At 38.1% G+C, this 17738-nt stretch overlaps 1 protein-coding gene across 7 annotated transcripts in view; it reads left to right on the top strand.

Moving 5' to 3' along the window:
- Window positions 1-17738, top strand: part of SK (small conductance calcium-activated potassium channel) — a 685909-nt gene that overhangs the window by 553597 nt on the left and 114574 nt on the right. For all 7 annotated transcript variants that reach the window (XM_065225563.1, XM_065225561.1, XM_065225562.1 and 4 more), the window contains 3 exons: window positions 6100-6195; window positions 11051-11367; window positions 11482-11586. In XM_065225563.1, the coding sequence (XP_065081635.1) occupies window positions 6100-6195; window positions 11051-11367; window positions 11482-11586 (518 nt within the window). The remainder of the gene's footprint in view (window positions 1-6099; window positions 6196-11050; window positions 11368-11481; window positions 11587-17738) is intronic.

The raw sequence follows: 17738 nt of genomic DNA, 5'->3' as shown, positions 1-17738 counted from the left end.
AAGAAACATTTGGAATGATGGAATGTAACCACCGCCTAAGATAATTACTTGTCCAATCGTTTTGCCAACCTCTGACGTACTAATGGGAAAAATTCATCATGTGAAATTCTTCTATCATAAATCTCGCCTTGTTGTGCGCCCAACTTTGCGAGAATGTCTGCCTTCTCATTACCTGAGATTGAGCAATGTGAGGGGACCCATACAAAGGTAATCATATATTCGACCAGCAAACTCATCTGCTCCCTTACCTTTGAAAGGAAATAAGATCAGTGCCTACCGTGTTTCATCGGCCGAATAGCTTCAATCGAACTGAGACTATCCGAGAAGATGAAGTAATGGTCTATGGGAATGTCGGAAATCATCCCCAATGCGAAGTTGATTGCTGCTAGCTCAGCAACATAAACGGAACAAGGTTCCTGAAGTTTCCGAAAGGCGGTTGAGTATTCATTGAAGACGCCGAAGGCATCAATGCGTGATCCATCAGTGAAAAATCTTCTATTGCAATTGACTTGTTGCTACTTTTCAGCAAAAATACGGGGAATTGAGATAGGTCAAAGTTGATCTGCATCTCCTTGAATAGCCTGTTTCATGGAGAGACCATAGTCAATGGGAGAACTGTAGTTAGTAAAGCATACACGAGGGGGGTTATAGCACGGAAGGCTAATATCCGATGACATATAATTAAGATAGATTCGCACGAATCTAGACTGGATCCTCAATTTGAGCATTTCTTCGAAGTTTTCAATCACAAGGTTGTTACTGGCACTACATTTATTCATTATTCTTAATGAGAGCTCCCAGAAACGGTTCTGCAGGGGTTTTACTCCCACTAGAACCTCTAGGCTCATATTGTGTGTTGAATGCATACAGCCAAGGGTAATACGTAAACAACGATATTGAATGCGTTCCAATTTAATTAGGTGGCTTTTTCTTGCTGAGAGGACGCAAAAAGAGCTATACTCAAGAACTGAAAGAATAGTAGTTTAATACAGTTTAATTAGGTCTTCCGGGTGACACCATGCCCCGGAAATTGATCGTAGAAAGTTGATCCTTTGTTGACACTTTTGTTTCAAATACGTAATATGGAAGTGTATTTTTAATCAAACCAGACTCCAAGGTATTTGAAGGTTAAAGATTGGGTTATGTCTCTGCCCAAAAGATTTAAACGCAGTTGGGCTGGAAACCGCTTCCTTGTGAACACTACCAATTCAGTTTTTTGCGGTGAAACTCGATCCCTAAATTTCTTGCCCTGAAAGACGTATTATTTAGAAAATTTTGCAATGGTCTTGAAAATGCTAAAATTTGTAAAACTAAAACTCCGGATATTTTTGTTTCCTTGATTTGTTTTCCGTCTATCTTTTTTCCGTACTGAGTACCAATGCTACTGACTCAAGTAACATTGCAAGTTCTATCGTGGTTTTAAAGCATTCTACAAGTCTAAATCATAGTGTATAGAACCATCATAAAACCAAAATTGTTACTTGGGGATTCCAGGGAAGCAGCTCCCACACCTGGACTCTACCTATCAACCCATGAACTCTTGGACAAGGCCCAACGGCTTTACTTCACTTCTGAACGAAGGCGTGAGCAGAGATTTTATGCCTCAAATATCCCGACGGTGCCGACTGCGATTGAACCCAGACCCTTTGGAGTGAGATGCATTCACACTTACCACTACATCAACGACGCCGCTACACATTGGACTCTTTAAAATTAACTAAAATTAAAGAAGAACGGTTTTTGGTCAAATTTGTAATCTGTTATTGCTAGCGATCATCGGATCAGAAAAATCGAAAATACCGATATTTTAGCTAATTTCCGAAATTTCTTGAAAATTTAGAATGTATAACCTTGAAGGCTGCAAAAACTAGTTGGATAACACGTATAACAAGATGCAAGAGTGATTTATCAATCAACAACAATAAATGTGGCGAATATTAAATTGTATTTTAATAAAATTCTCCTGAGAGGGTTTGAACTCTATTTGATTCGTTAATGAAGTTGAGGGCGTCGAAATGCTAGGGTATTGACGTCTAATGGTGGATTGAGCTTCCTTCCAGTGAAGAACTATCCCATGGCTAAAATTCACTACAAAAAAAAGTCCTTGCAAATTAATATAAAGGAGCGAATAAACGACCGACAAACTTATAAATTAAAATGGTTTCACATGTAATATTTCTTCATAACAACTGCGGAGCTACCTGATATTTATAAACGTGGCTGGTTCTACTTATTGACCTCCAATAAACAAAAAGGATAAAAAGCTGAGACTATCTAATAACGAAACTATTTAACGATAGAAGACGTGCATTCAAAAACGCTTTTCTTCTATGAGATCATTGAAGGTTTGACAAACGGTTTGAAAATCGGTTAACGGAGAGTAAGAAAGTTTATTTTATCCCGGGTTGTAGAGGATTCCAAAAGGTTGTACTCGAAAGTTTTCATTGCACGAAAACGTCACATCTGATCGAAATGATGCCTGATACAAAGTTGTAGGGAAAAATTAAGTCATTTAAAACAGAAAACATTATAATGGGGAAAAATCCAAAAATAAATAAAATCTTTCATACCAAAAAATTTCCCGTTTCAATATTTATTAGACTTATAATTTTTAAAATTTATTGAAAAAGTTAAATTTTGAAAATTATCGCACTGGGCACTTTAAACTAAAATTAAAGAAAAACGATTTTATTTTATTCAAATTTGTTATTGCTATTTGTTATTGCTGGCCCAAAATGTTTCCATTGATGCAAAAATAAAGATTCGTAACCCATTGTCTGTCCCCTTGGTTCAATTTGACCCAGGGCACTTTGGTAGGCTATAACTTTTGTATTTGGCAATGAACATGTCTAACTCTTCTGTGACAAGGTGTGACCTCTTGAAATTCCATGCAACTATGTCTAAGTCAATGTTATTTAAATTGGAAATGACATGCTATGATTTTATAAAACATATCGAATACACCATTTTGAAATTTTTGGCGAAATTAAACATGTGAATGATTACCCATAACAAACAGTTATGTAAAATCAAAGGGGCTCACGTCCGATCGATTCGTCATTTAGCGTGGAAACTTTTTTTTTAATAGAAAAGAAGCAATCTCTTCAAATCATTCTTTCCTACCTGATTCCGTAGGAACCGGGCGTCAAGCAGCCTAGTCAGTAAAGGCACGATATTAATTAGCTGGAGGCGGCGGGTTTGATTCCCGATCTGATCCAAGAAATTTGTTGGGTTGGAAAATTTATCGAATTCTCCGGGCATAGTGTTTCATTCTCAAGTCACATTGATTGGGTTTTAAAGCATTCTACCCGTCTATATTATGATCTATAGAACCCTCATAAATACAACATTGTTACTTGAGTTGTGCTTGCCTCACCATATGCGGTCATCCACAAATTATGTATGGGAATTGAGGAGGGGTGTCCCACATCCTTGCTCTCTTAAAATGGGGATCCCCCATTGACATTTTTTGACACAAGCTTTAATAGTTAGAAGAAAATGATTTGATCTAAACTTATACCAGAAAACCTCAAAAATTTTCTCACCTCAATATTCAACGATCTTCTGAACATTTAGAAATCATACTAAGATTTTGGGAGCGGAGGGGGATTAACTTAAAGTCTTACAGGAGGAAGGCGGTCTTCTAATATTCTTCACTAAAAAAAACTCTTACACAATTTGTGGATAACTAATAATAAAGGGTGTCCCACATCAAATTGCATCGTGAAAAAAACGCTATAGAAAATTACCAATTGGGTATTTGCTCTTGAAAATTTGGGTAGAAGTAGTTTAGTGTGTATTGTTTACACTGTATTTTTATCGCTGTCAGTTTTTCGAAAGTTGGTAATAATGGCGTAGCCCGAAAAGCAACGTCGTGAATTGATTTTGCGTAAGCACCTGGAAAATCCTCAACCCTCTCATCGGGACATCGGAAAACAACTCGGAATCGTGCAGTCATCGATGAGTCGTGTGATTAAACGTTACTACGAAACTCTGAGCATCGAACGGAAGGAGAAATGCGGTCAGAATGGATGTTCTATTAGTGATCAGGATCACAAGCGCGTCGTGAAAGCGTTTAAGCGGAATCCCAATGCTTCGGTCAGAGATGTTGCCAAAAAATTTAATCTGTCCAAGTCTTTCGTTCAGAGAGCCAAGGACCGGGAGGTACTGCATACGTACAAAGTGCAGAAGGCTCCGAATCGTGACGAATGGCAAAATACGGTGAGAAAGTTACGGGCCCGGAAACTGTACACCCAGATGCTGACGAAGCCTCATGGATGATGAGACTTACGTCAAGGCGGACTTCCGGCAGCTTCCGGGGCTACTGTTCTTCACCACCCAGCACAGGTTTGATGTTCCGGAAGAAGTAAGGAAGCAGAAAATTCCAAAGTTTGCCAAGAAATACATGATTTGGCAAGCGATCTGCTCATGTGACAAATGGAGTGCGCCGTTCGTGACTACCGGGACTGTAACCTGAGAGACCTACCTCAAGAGTGTCTACACAAGCGTCTGCTTCCTCTGTTGAAGCAACACGAGGGCACTTCGATCTTCTGGCTGGATCTAGCGTCGTGCTACTATTCAAACGTTGTCCTGGCGTGGTACGAAGCCAACGGGGCACTTTCGTACCCAAGGACATGAACACCCCACCCCTACCCCCAACGGAACGAAGTCCCATCAAAAAATACTGGGCTATTATGAAGCAGGCACTACGGAAGCATCCCAAGGAGGTCAAATCTGAGGAAGACATGAAGAAAAAGTGTGTTTCCGTACAGAAAAAGCTGCAGCCAAATGTTGTACAGAACCTAATGACTGCACAGCACTACAGGTAAAAACGTTGTAGTGCTGTGCAAAAGAACACTTTAAAATTTCCTACCAATTAACAACAGGTCATGAAAAATCTACATTTACGCTGTCCTCGATGCGTAAAAGTTTGTAACGGGAAATGATAGACATTACAACCCTTGAGAAAGGCCGCAACCAAACGGTCGAAACGTCGGGAACGTAAAAAATTAATCGTTTCTACTAAAAGACTGAGAAAGCCACCCCATAAAAGAATTCCAATCAACCAGTCGAAACCACCATTAGCGAAATCTACAAGTACTATTAGGGACCACTTGCATAATGAAATCTACATGTACTTGTAATTTCTAAATCAATACCTTTTTAATGGGCACTACAAGTAACAAGTTCTTGTAAATTCATTATGCAGTAGGCCCCAGCGGCTATGATAAAGGAATTTACAATTCAATTCAAATTTGACTCGTTTCCCGATGGCAAGCATCCAGTAAATTTTAGAAATTGAATGCTTATCCTTCTCACAATTTTCCAGCATATACAACCGCCGCGTCACTAAATAGGTTAAATCGTTTTTCTTCAAAATGCCTTTTAAATCGAGTACATGTCTTATAGCATTGCAAACTGTGTATACCCATCAATAAAAGATGAATCATTTTGAGATCCTCAATTGAATTAATATGTATATGACATCGCTTCAATACAAAGCCTTTTATACAGTTCATCATTCGTCATCTTCTGATATAACGATCGACAATATGACGTCTTATATGAAACGGTTTTCTTGAGCATACAACTTCCACAATAATTATAACGGGTGATCAATAAAGAATAAGAATTTTTCCATTCATACAGATAGTAAAAAAAAAATTTAACGAATTCTGTATTTTTTATTAAAACATAATGTTTATTCCTCAAAAAAACGTCAATGAATATTGGAGAAGGGGCCCTGGTAAGCCATACGACGCAACTTAGTCACGATGCTCTCACAAGAGCGCTGGACGGCACTGAAATCATTCTCATTTTTTATTGAGCACCCGTTAGGAGGTCTATCGAGGAAATGATGATGATGTTGATATTGCTGTTTATAATGACGATTATATTTATAGTCAATTCAATGTGCCCTACAGCTGTGAGCATCGTTCTTCTGTTTTAATGATTCTATATCATATATCTTCACAGTCATTCATTCATATTTACTTCATACATAGCTCAAGAAAATGATTCATGAAAGGATTGCCATCGGATTGTAGGCCTTGTTTTAACATGTGTGTGTGTTTTTTTTTCTCTTTTCTCCTTTCACAGGCATCTTTTTATTCAACTGCTTTAAAAACGTTAATATCCGTATCGACTGTGATTTTACTCGGGCTGATTGTAGCCTACCACGCCTTGGAAGTTCAGGTAATTATAATTGTCTATATTACGTTCAAGTTGCAATATTGATTAGACTGAAAATTCAATTTAACACTTAGAAAAAAAAAACTCGAAAATTTTTTTTTTATCAATTTAGCTAAATACTCTCTATCAACTTTCTCCACAAACGGCTGACTATGCGACAAGTTAGAACATGGAAACATATTTTTTAAGAGTAACAACTGCTACCACCGCAGTTATATGCAGCAAGGGTACTCAGCTACATAAGGCATACGATAATTTATCATGAAATCAAAATGAGATGCCTCTTTTCTACATTATGAAGGACCACGTCAAGAACTCAATGGAACAAACGCAATGAAATTTTCTACAATTCATTTCATGACCCAATGTCAAGCAAATATTTACAGCACAATTACACGGATAAGCCTTGAAGACAAAGACGTAACCATTCGGAAAATTGGGAGCATAAAAACCAAGGACAGCTTTCATTTGAGAGGGTTCGTTTTCGTAAGCGTTCATTGAGTTTTCAGCGAAAACGAGCTGCTCAATAAAACTGGCTAAAATATTTCTTGTACCAGCTTAATTAAGTCTGCTCCAACAAAACAGCCAGCAGATTATTGAGCTTCAAGTTTAAAATGCTTCCTTCTCAGACCCATGATGCCAGCAGCTCTAGCCGCCTGCCTACAATTGCTTTTTGCTGCAATACAATAAGCAAAATGACTGACGCAAAGTATGAGACTATTTTCAAAATTAATCTCACTGCTCTTTATGATGCTAGCTCGCTAGTTAGCTGTTGATGCTTTCAGCTGCAATTTATGCCCTCAATAAACAACGTTCCCGGTAATTTAACATTCTGAATGTGACACTCTAACGACTGGGTATAAATTATCGATCTAGATGATAAATGAAATGCAAAACGACGCAAAAGATGAGCTCGATTGTACAGTAACAAACGATCATTATATTTTTATTTGTTGCTCAACTCGGTGTCACATTTTTCAACCACATATCATCGGCAGACATTTGCCCATCGGTTGTATTATGTAATTTCTATAATCTATACGCAATGGACCGAATACTGCAAGGCTATAATATCGCATGAAAAACACATGTTCGATCTAAGGCTCGAGGGGTCAAGTGTCATATACCAATCATTTGAGCTCGACGAGTTCGAAAAATATTTGTGTGTTTGTGTGTAACTCACACGATTTCCTGGTCGATGGCTGAATCGATTTGAGTGAAACAAGTCCGAGTTTGTGTGATTTTTGCTTCCATAGAACCCCATTGAGTCAGAGATATGAAAAAAAAATCGTGGCTTTAAATACCCCAGTGAAGTGGCTGGGATCTGACATGAGTCAAAACCCATGATTCGACACAAATCATTGGCGGTCAGATGAAGTGTCCAAGACCGCATTGATCACAACCGGATATATTCCGGGTACCCTCAAGGAAGTGACCTGAATTTAACATGAATCAAAACTTATCCTGCGACACCTTAAATCGCATAAAGATGTAAAAATATATTAACTGAACGCAGAAATATCGATCCACTTGCGCTCCTTTCATAAAAGGTGCCCACCAAAATGCATAAGATAGAATTACACTGCAAACATGCAACATCTTTATCCAGATTCCACCACCGCGTTTAAATGTAGAATGAAAATATTCAAAAAAAAAACAAACGTTCAACAAAACTCTACTTACTTTACTTAATGTGCTATGAAATTGGGAATGCATCATACATAAATATATCTCCGAAACGTTAGAGAGTTGAGGCAATATCAAATTTTTGCTCCTTTAGAAGACTGAAGACTGCACTTATTAGACGAAAAATTTTTTGCGCCATAAGAAATACAAATAAGTAGATTTCAAATTGGCAACCTCATAAATGCTCATGCGTTTCAATACAGACAGATACCAACATCTCCAAAATTATGGAGGAAATTTTGGATGCAAAATTTCAATTGACGCTCTTATCAATCTGTTAACGAATCTGGTGATGTTAACGAATGTGTGAGAAAACTCCACAAAATTATAGTTCCATTAGCATCAGACAAAATTCTGGAGACTTTAAAGCGATCTGAGAATTTCATTTATGTTCCATAAATTTCAAAGATGATCCCAAGAATATCAGGAAAATTCAGTTTAGTGAAGACTGACGAGCTTGACTGCAGTAACTTCAGGAAAATTTAAAAGAAGTTCAGATAATTAGTTCAGATAATTTAGTCCAGAGACCTTCTGGTAAGTTTAAAGAGTTTTTGGGAACTTCCATTAACTTCATAGCATTTTCAGGAACATTCTCAGGAGCATTGCAAGAACTTGCCGAGAATTTCACAGAAGTTTCATAAACAAACTGCGGGAACATAAAGGAAGTTCCGAAAACTTTTGGAAAATTTTGGAAACTTCAGGGAAGCATCAATATTTCTAAGATTGCATTACCTTCAGAAAAACTGCCGGATCTTTTAAGAAGTTCTGAGAACTTCAGAGATATCCAGATAAGTTCAGGGAAATCAAGAAAACTTCAGAGTAGAGAGAACTTGATGACTTTGTTTTTTTAACTTTATAGAAGATTCAAGTATCTCAGAGAAGCTAGGTCTTGCGATCTTTAGGGATTTTTAGACATACTAAGGGTGTGTCCCATAATTTCAGGAATTTTCCAGGAACATGTGTCGGTCATGTTTAAAGACCTGTTAGGGCATGTTCCGATAAATTCAAGACAATCCAATTAAATTCTGTAATATTTCAAAAGAAGTTCCGGGAATTTCTGGAAAGTTCAGAGATCTTCACAGAAAATATCAGATATGAACTTAACAGTAGTCCGAAGAAATTCAAGGATAAGTAAATGGTTTCAGGACAGTCCCAGTTATTTCAGGACATAACCAAGAACTTCAGGGGCCTCAGATAGCCTGGTGAGTAAAGGCAAGCACCGGTGGCAGCGGCATCGATTCCCAGTCTGGTCGAGGATATAAGTTTTCTAGAGTTCCCTGCACACAATATACAAATTCATGCATTGGCGTGCATTGAATGCTCTCAAATAGTATCTGTGAAAAAGACTAAGCATAAAAACACTTAGTTAAGAGCCGTAAAAACGCACTCAATTGAAACGTAGAACGAAGAAGAAGAACCAATAGCTTCAGAAAATTAAAAAAAAACTGCAGATCTTCAGCGAAGTTCCGAGGAATTCCGAGGAACTATTCAGAGAATTTCAGGAATGTTTGTAAAACTTCATGGACATTGGGAGACCAGGATAATTTCCGGATCATTAGAACATTTACAAAACTTCAGGGAAGTCCATAGAAGTATGGGAAAGATTAGGGAAAAATTACGCGAGCTTCAACAAAATTTTAAAAAACTTCAGAAAAAATTAAGAGGAATATATTGGAACTTCATGGTAGTTAAATTAAATTCAGAAGAATAGTGGGAGCTTTTATAAAAATACTTAAACATTTCTGGAAAGTCTAGAGAGCTTTCGTGTTGTGCAGAGATCTTTTGGGTTGATCTAATAACATCATGAAAATACGTAAAACATCAGGAAAGTCTAGACTTTTGGGGAAGTTCTAAGATGTTGAAGAATTAGACCTGATAATTTATGGGCTGTTCTATGAATTTCATGAACATTTTAAGAACTTCATTGAAAATGTAAGAAAAGTTCATAAATTTTTTGAAAGCCCTACCGATGCTCAGAGGTTATCAATGAAGCTCATGGAATTTTAAGACTGTTCTATTAAATTCAGCGTAGTACAAAGAGCTCCAGAAGAATTTCAAAAATTCAAGGTATGTTTCGAGAACTTCAATTCCATTAGCTTCAGAGACATTACAGAAATTTTAAAAAAGTTTCTAGAACTCCAAAGAAACTGTGAAAACTACAGGAACGTCCTAGAATTTCTAAAAAATTCTGAGAACTTTTGGGAAGTTCAGAGAAGTTCAGGATAGTCTAAATATTTTAAAGAAGTTCCTTGAGCATCCGGGTGGGGCTACTATTGCCTATCATGCAGTTTCGATATGATAGCTTCCCAATTCTTATTTGACAGTGAAAAAAGCATGGTGAGTTCAACTCACGTTTTTAATTATATGGCATACTGATTGCAAAAAAGTTTTACTTATACTTCACTGTCAATCAGAGGGAACTGAGTTACGTGTATATGCAGTTATACATTCATAAATTAGATTATGGGGGTGCTCTTGAAAGGGACGCATGGATTTGAGGTGAGCGGGTCATGTACATCTAAAATCAATGAATAATCGATTCGAATTTGCAGCCCTGTACTTTACCATTAAGAACACAAATTTTGAAAATAATTTGGTGAAATTAGACGAGAGCTCCAAACCTTTTTTGGAAACTCACAAACCCTGAATATCATCAAAATCCTATTTTCTTAATAAGGAAGAAAAAATGTACTCACAAATGCAGAAATACTTCAGAAGCTTGCTAAGCAGTTTGAGAGTGCTCATAATTTCAGTTTGGGTCTTACTAGTCCTATTCAGAATCCAATTGATCGGAAGGGAAAAATCTACTTAGGCCTAATCGCCCATTCCCGGCCTATCGAAAACATCAAATACTATATATCTATTTTTGGCGTGACCGGGTCAAACAAACGCTTGGTACGATGCTTCTATTCAATAGCTGCAAGACGAAGTGTTGAAGAACGCAAAATATATCTTCAGTTTTCTACATGATTGAACAAATTTGTGAGGAAACTATGGAAAAATTTACTTAGTCTAGGAGTGACCGGAGTCTGATTCAATGGCCATGCCAGACTGTGCCCCTCGGCAACAAAAAGATGTCCTATCAATTCAACAGTTTATGCAACCACACAAAAACATTTAAGTTTGATCGCAAAACTAATCATCTTGTAATCTACTTTTGTATCCTTTTCAGCTTTTTATGATAGATAATTGTGCGGATGACTGGCGAATAGCGATGACCTGGCAGCGAATGAGCCAAATATCTTTAGAATTACTCATCTGTGCGGTGCATCCCATTCCAGGTCAATATTATTTTCTATGGACAACCAAACTAGCGAATAAGAATAAAGCGATGGGGTCGGAATACGTCCCCTACGACGTTGCGTTATCTTTGCCAATGTTCCTTCGTTTGTACCTGATATGTCGTGTGATGCTGTTACATTCGAAACTTTTTACCGATGCCTCATCACGTAGTATAGGTGCACTGAATCGTATCAATTTCAACACACGGTAAGTACGCTAGTCTCGGTCGTAGTCGAATTGATCCTTTTTGATTCCACAACGCCAGATGTTGGTTACCGATAATGGCTGTGTTGATAATGTCATTCCCATTGTTCATTACAGATTTGTGCTGAAAACACTAATGACAATATGCCCGGGAACGGTCCTTCTAGTATTCATGGTTTCATTATGGATAATAGCATCATGGACGCTTCGGCAGTGCGAGAGGTAATTATTATCTTCCACCAATCAGCCATAGTCTTTCTCTTCGACATCTCTTGCTCTCTAATCTTTGAAACTGTCCCATTTCATCTCTATACTGTTCTGTTTCGCTCATTCCATTCCATCTCCTTTCCGACCTACGATAATCTCTTAACATACGTATAACAACAATCAGTATATAGAATAGTAAATAGTCTTTCTAACTAACTTCCTGGTTTACCACCCCCCAAGCAGTACCCAACCCTTGAATGACTCGATAAAGATATGTCTGTTAACATTAATCTCGTTTCGTAACGATAACAGTAATTACTACATCCAGTAACAATTAATTGCTTGTAATACACACATATTGATTGTAATACGACATACAGTTACTAAACTCCTAGTACTTAGATGGATACCTAGCCATTATTACACTCAGTTAAGTGTTTCTTAGTTAGTCGATTCCGTTCCTTTCAATTTATTCGTTTCCACTTTCTCACATTTCTTATTGTTTTTCATATTTTGGTTTATATTTAACTCATCATGCATTTCGGTGATCCTTCGAGTAAACTGATGCTGTTGCTCTCCGTTATTTGCTTGGTACTAGTGCACTTGAAATTGAGAGTTTTAACAGGGTTTGCAACAAAGTAGCGTTTTTCAGCTTTAAAAATCCCTCTCAAATTTAAGTGCCCTCCTATCCTTCACTGCACTGTCACATTAACCGTAAATAACAAACTTAATTCCCCCCTCCTTCCATCGACTGGTCTGTGCTCTTTACTCTATCCCTACTGTCGCATCGTAACAATGTAACTTCCTAGCTCTATCGCAATAAAACATAATTGTCTTCTGCTTTTATCATCTTCTAACAGTAAACTCATTCGAGAATCATTTACTTTTTCGTTTACGCTTGATACGTTTTTTTATTTTTTTCTTTCGTCATCCAACAGTATTTTACTTTGCTTTAACGAACCACCATGGCTCTTAGGTTTTGTCAAAATAAAGGAAAACACAAAATTATAGCCTCTCCCTTAAAATGATACCATCCATCGCAAACAATCCAAAAGCCTTATTTTGGAAATTCAAAAAGAGTTAGAAGTATAATAAAACACTATACAAATATAGCATTAAACTAAAAAGAAAAAAACACAACGAACTCCAACTGCAAAGATTTTCTTCCCTAAAAATCAAACGTTCCTAATGATTAATATATGATAAAAACCCGAAGATTGAGAGTCAATTTACTAAAACCTCACACGTTGTTTGTTTCGTGCAAATGCTTTTGTTCAAGTTTTACGTATATTTCAATAAAAAAAACAGCAGAAATCGTTTTTGTTTGAATTTTGCTTTCGACGCAAAGTATTTCGCTATACTGCACAAGCACCTTTTTGCCACTACTAAGGATATCAATACCTCACCACCACACATCACTACACCAATTATTGATAAGCATGTAAGTTTGCACATAAAAAAGCACACACCAGTCATCACATGTCTTAGGATGATTACATTGGACAAAAGAACACACCACCATAAACTTACTCATCAACCAAACTAACAGTAAACAGTAAACCGATTACTTACTGTGCTATTTCCAGCAGGGCCTCCATTGGTTAGTTGCAGTAGTCCTCATCTAGCATTGTTCTCATTCGAAAGGATTTCTATCTAAGCTATATTTTCACTATGTAGGGTAACCAAGGGTTAAACCATAACCCGTCAGAACAGAAACACTTTATTTTTGTCTCAGACGTCATTTCCGTCAAAAGTGCCATTCCGTGCCAAAATTTAAAAAAAATAAAATTTTACACGATCCAAAATGGCCAAATTTCAGCATTCAGCATTCACAAATGGAGCAGAACATGACAAAAGCTTCGAAAAAATTAAATTATTGTAATTATTGCGGAAAACCACTGTTTTTGAGTGGATTTCGTTGATCGCCAAGTTTTGGACACACACATGTGGTTGTTGAATTCCTTAACACTATCATGGAGCATTTAAAGATTTGAAATTCTCATAAATAGCCATTAAGTATGTGAAATAAAAGGAGAACAGTGTTCCAAAAAAAAACCTTCTAGCTACGAATAAATTAAAAATTCATTAAAACTTCATGAGAGAAAGATGTTAACCTTGTATTAAGCATCCTGTGTATGGGATTGGATTGATTCCAATTTTTTTGAGTTTCGAGATATTTTTTTTTTTTCTTCAACTAAGATCGAACATTTAAACCCACCTTGCTCTACAATCAAAGCAAAAGTCGAAAGGGAGATCGCACAAAATGCTATTTGAAAACATTGCTGTGTCAGCTATGAAGAACTGCAGGATTTGTGCCGAAAAAATAAGTTTAATCATGATAGAACATAATATTTTCAGTAATCCGGAGAAAGTATGGTTAAGTCAATTCAGATCAATTGCAAAATCCGCAAAGTAAAGTTTTGAGCTACATTACTATAGACATTATACACCAATTTCTAATGTTGCTGACGGAAATGGAGTCGGAATATGGTAATTTCGTTATGTTAGGATAGGTAAGGTTAGGTTACTTTATTAAAGAAACTTTCAGCCATTAGTTGGTTCGTCTCTAGCAATTTGGTGTATTACAGTGAAGTTCATAGTCGCGGTGCTATGCTAGAGAGATTTTATTCAATTTGTAAATTGTATCATTTTTGTAAGAGAAGGAGAAACTAGTATCATCTGAATTCATCAATCCTAATTGGATGTGTGACTTTCTATTAGACATCTTCAAACAACTCAAACGAAACTATAAGGCAAAGTCAGCAGGAATTAATTTTGCAGATTTCCTAGATTTCAACAATTAAGATTTTTTTCGCATTTCAATATCGACAGAACAATGTGTAAGAAATTAATATGTAAGAAACAAATGTGTCAATTATCGACCTACAATGCAGGGATGGGCTCAAATCGAAGATTCACGAATAAAAAACTTTGGGCAGGCCTGATCCAAAATATCAACCACTATTTGCGTTTTAAAGCCCATTAGTATGGTTGCTTGTGTTACTACGTACAAATTCTTTAAGTAAACTAGACTAGTACTGTCTTTTCAATCAAATGTAAGAACCAACGATACAAGGTAAATATCAATACACGCTTGTAAACCGTATGTCATCCTCGATAAGACGAGTTTCCTCTTTCAACTGAAGCCCGTGCGTGGTGCGACAAAATCTTTGGTCTTGTTTCTCGGGAAAACATGAAATATCATCCCCTTTATAAAGGGTGTCCACGATGAAATTGCCACACTATGAAATTGCTCTAACTTTTTAACCGTTGGGTAGAATTTAATGAAAATTTGGGCGGATTTAGTTCATAGTGCATTATTTACATCCTGCAAGTTTTAAAGTCCTGTGATCAAAACTCGCGGAAATGGAGTCGAAAGAACAGCTCGTGCGTGATAAAATCTTGCGCATTCATCACGAGAACAAGGATCTCTCGCATCGTTCCATCTCTAAAACGTTGGGAATCGCGAATTCCACGGTGTCGCGAGCGATTAAGCGGTTCGAGGAACGGTTGACCACCGATCGGAAGCCCAGAAGTGAAGGAAAAAGTATTCCGTACAACACCAAAAATCACAACCGCGTAGTTGGGGCCTTCAACCGAAATCCGAACGCCTCCGTTAGGGATGTGGCTAAGAAGCTGCACCTAAGCCGAAGTTTTGTCCAGAAGGCCAAAACTAAGGCTGGGCTTCGAACGTTCAAGGTACAAAAGGCCTCTAATCGCGACGAGAAGCAGAACAAGTCCGCCAAAACCCGTGCCAGGAAGTTGTACCTCAACATGCTGACGAAAGTTGAATGCTGCATCATGGACGACGAAACATATGTGAAGGCCGACTTCAAACAGATCCCCGGCAACCTGTTTTTCACGGCCAAGGATAAGTTCAGCGTTCCGGAGCATGTCCGCACTCAAAAGATGTCCAAATTTGCGAAGAAATTCCTGGTTTGGCAAGCCATCTGCACGTGCGGGAAGCGGAGTGCACCTTTCGTGACCCAGGACACGATGAACGGACAGGTGTACATAAAAGAGTGCCTCCAGAAGCGGCTGCTTCCTCTCCTGAAGGCCCACAACGTCCCAACAATCTTCTGGCCGGATTTGGCCTCATGCCACTACTCCAAGGACGTGCTGAAGTGGTATGCGGACAATAAGGTCAATTTCGTGCCGAAAATGTTCAACCCTCCCAACACTCCGGAGCTCCGCCCCATCGAGAAGTACTGGGCGATTATGAAGCAGCACCTTCTTAAACGACCTAAGGTAGTGAAGACAGTCGAGGAACTGAAGAAAGTATGGGTTTACATGCAAAAAACGGTTGATTCACAGGTTGTGCAGAATCTTATGGCCGGGGTTAAGGCCAAGGTGCGGGCATTTGCGTATGGACTGTAAATAAAATACGAGTAAAATGGTAAAATGAAGTTTAATAGTTATTTCTCAATCCCTGAAAATTTGATGGCAATCGGATGAAAACTAGAATTTTGCGAATCAATTTTGTGTGTGGCAATTTTATCGTGGACACCCTTTACATGTGCAAATTCGGATGTTTGTCGCTCGAACATACATACCACCAATCCCTACGGCCACAACCACGAGTGAACGAATAAACCGATGAATCAAAAAACCAAAATACTTTACTTTGTATTTGCCATATACAAAAATTTACATTACAATAGCGGCGCCGGTGGTGTAGTGATAAGCGTGATTGCCTCTCACCCCAAAAGGTCTGGGTTCAATCCTAGTCGGCACCCCCGGCATAAGATCTGAGGCATAAAATCTCTGATCACGCCATCCGTTGGTCCCCGGTCCAGTGATGGGCAACTGAACCAACCGGTGCGCACCGTGTGCTGGTTCGTGTTCAAAAAATACTCCTGTGTTTATGTAAGCGTGTACCCTGGTTCGGTTGAGTTTTAGTGTACCAGTGTGTTCTAAATCAAAACCGTGTGCCGGTTTTCGAGTTGATGTTTAGAACCGCAGCTTGAAAACCGAAAACCGGTGTGCTAGAATTTTGGTTTTGGTACACGAGATATAAACCGTGTGCAGGGTTCAATTATATGTTACCAAAACCGGGTATACCGTTCTTGGTTCGGAACATTGGCAAGAATTAAATAGCAGTGCTCCCAAAAAGGTGAGTAAAATATTTGTACCAAGCGACAGTTATTAATTCAATTGCCAAATATTTTGATAGACAATATTGGTAGCGAAGGAACTAGAAATCATTTTGAAGTCTGACAAATACCCTTCGATATGGGTATTTTTGGAGTCCGCGTGACGCCTATAGTCTGGAAACCGATAACCGATACCTTCTTGAAATCCAGAAGGCGGCATCCTGTTGCAGATAAACTGAGAAATCCTGTCAAATACCCTTCGATATGGGTATTTCTGGAATCGGGGTGACGTATAAATACCGGAAATCAATGTCTGACGCCATTTCGAAATCCAAGATGGCGGCTTACGGTTGTAGGAAAACTGGGAAATACTAGTAAATACCCTTCAATATGGGTATTTTCGGAATCGGGATGACGTATAGAGACCGGATATCAATGTCAATGACAATATCAGCCACCATCTTGAAATCCAATATGGCAACTTCCGGTTATAGGAAAACTGAGAAATAGTAGCAAATACCCTTCAATATGGGTATTTTTGGAATTAGGATGAGGTTTATAGACCGGATATCAATGTCAGACACCATCTTGAAATCCAAGATGGCGGCTTCCGGTTATAGAAAAAGTGGGAAATAATGTCAAATATCTTTCAATATGTGTATTTTTGGAATCGGGGTGTTGTCTAGAGAGTGGAAATCAATGTCAGACGCCATTTGTATAAAAACTGGGAAATAATGTCAAACATCCTTCAATATGGGTATTTTTGGAATCGGGATGACGTATAGAGACTGGAAGATGGTGGCCTCTGGTTGTAGAAAAACTGGGAAATACTAGCAAATACCCTTCAATATGGGTATTTTTGGAATCGTGATGACGTATAAAGACCGGAAATCATTGTCTGACGCCATCTTGAAATTCAAGATGGCGGCTTCCGGTTGTAGTAAAACTGGGAAATACTAGCAAATTCCCTTCAATATGGGTCAAATACCCTACAATTTAGGTATTTTCGGAACCAAGAAGACGTGTAGATGCCGAAAATGAATGTCCGTTGCCGTTTTGGAATCTAATATGGTG

The sequence above is a fragment of the Ochlerotatus camptorhynchus genome, unplaced genomic scaffold (genome assembly GCF_037179485.1).
Source record: "Ochlerotatus camptorhynchus isolate MF236.1 unplaced genomic scaffold, CSIRO-AGI_Acam_v1.1 ptg000231l, whole genome shotgun sequence".
Lineage (NCBI taxonomy): Eukaryota > Metazoa > Arthropoda > Insecta > Diptera > Culicidae > Ochlerotatus > Ochlerotatus camptorhynchus.
Note: the sequence above shows the minus strand (reverse complement) of the source record. Positions and strands in the feature narration are given on the sequence as shown.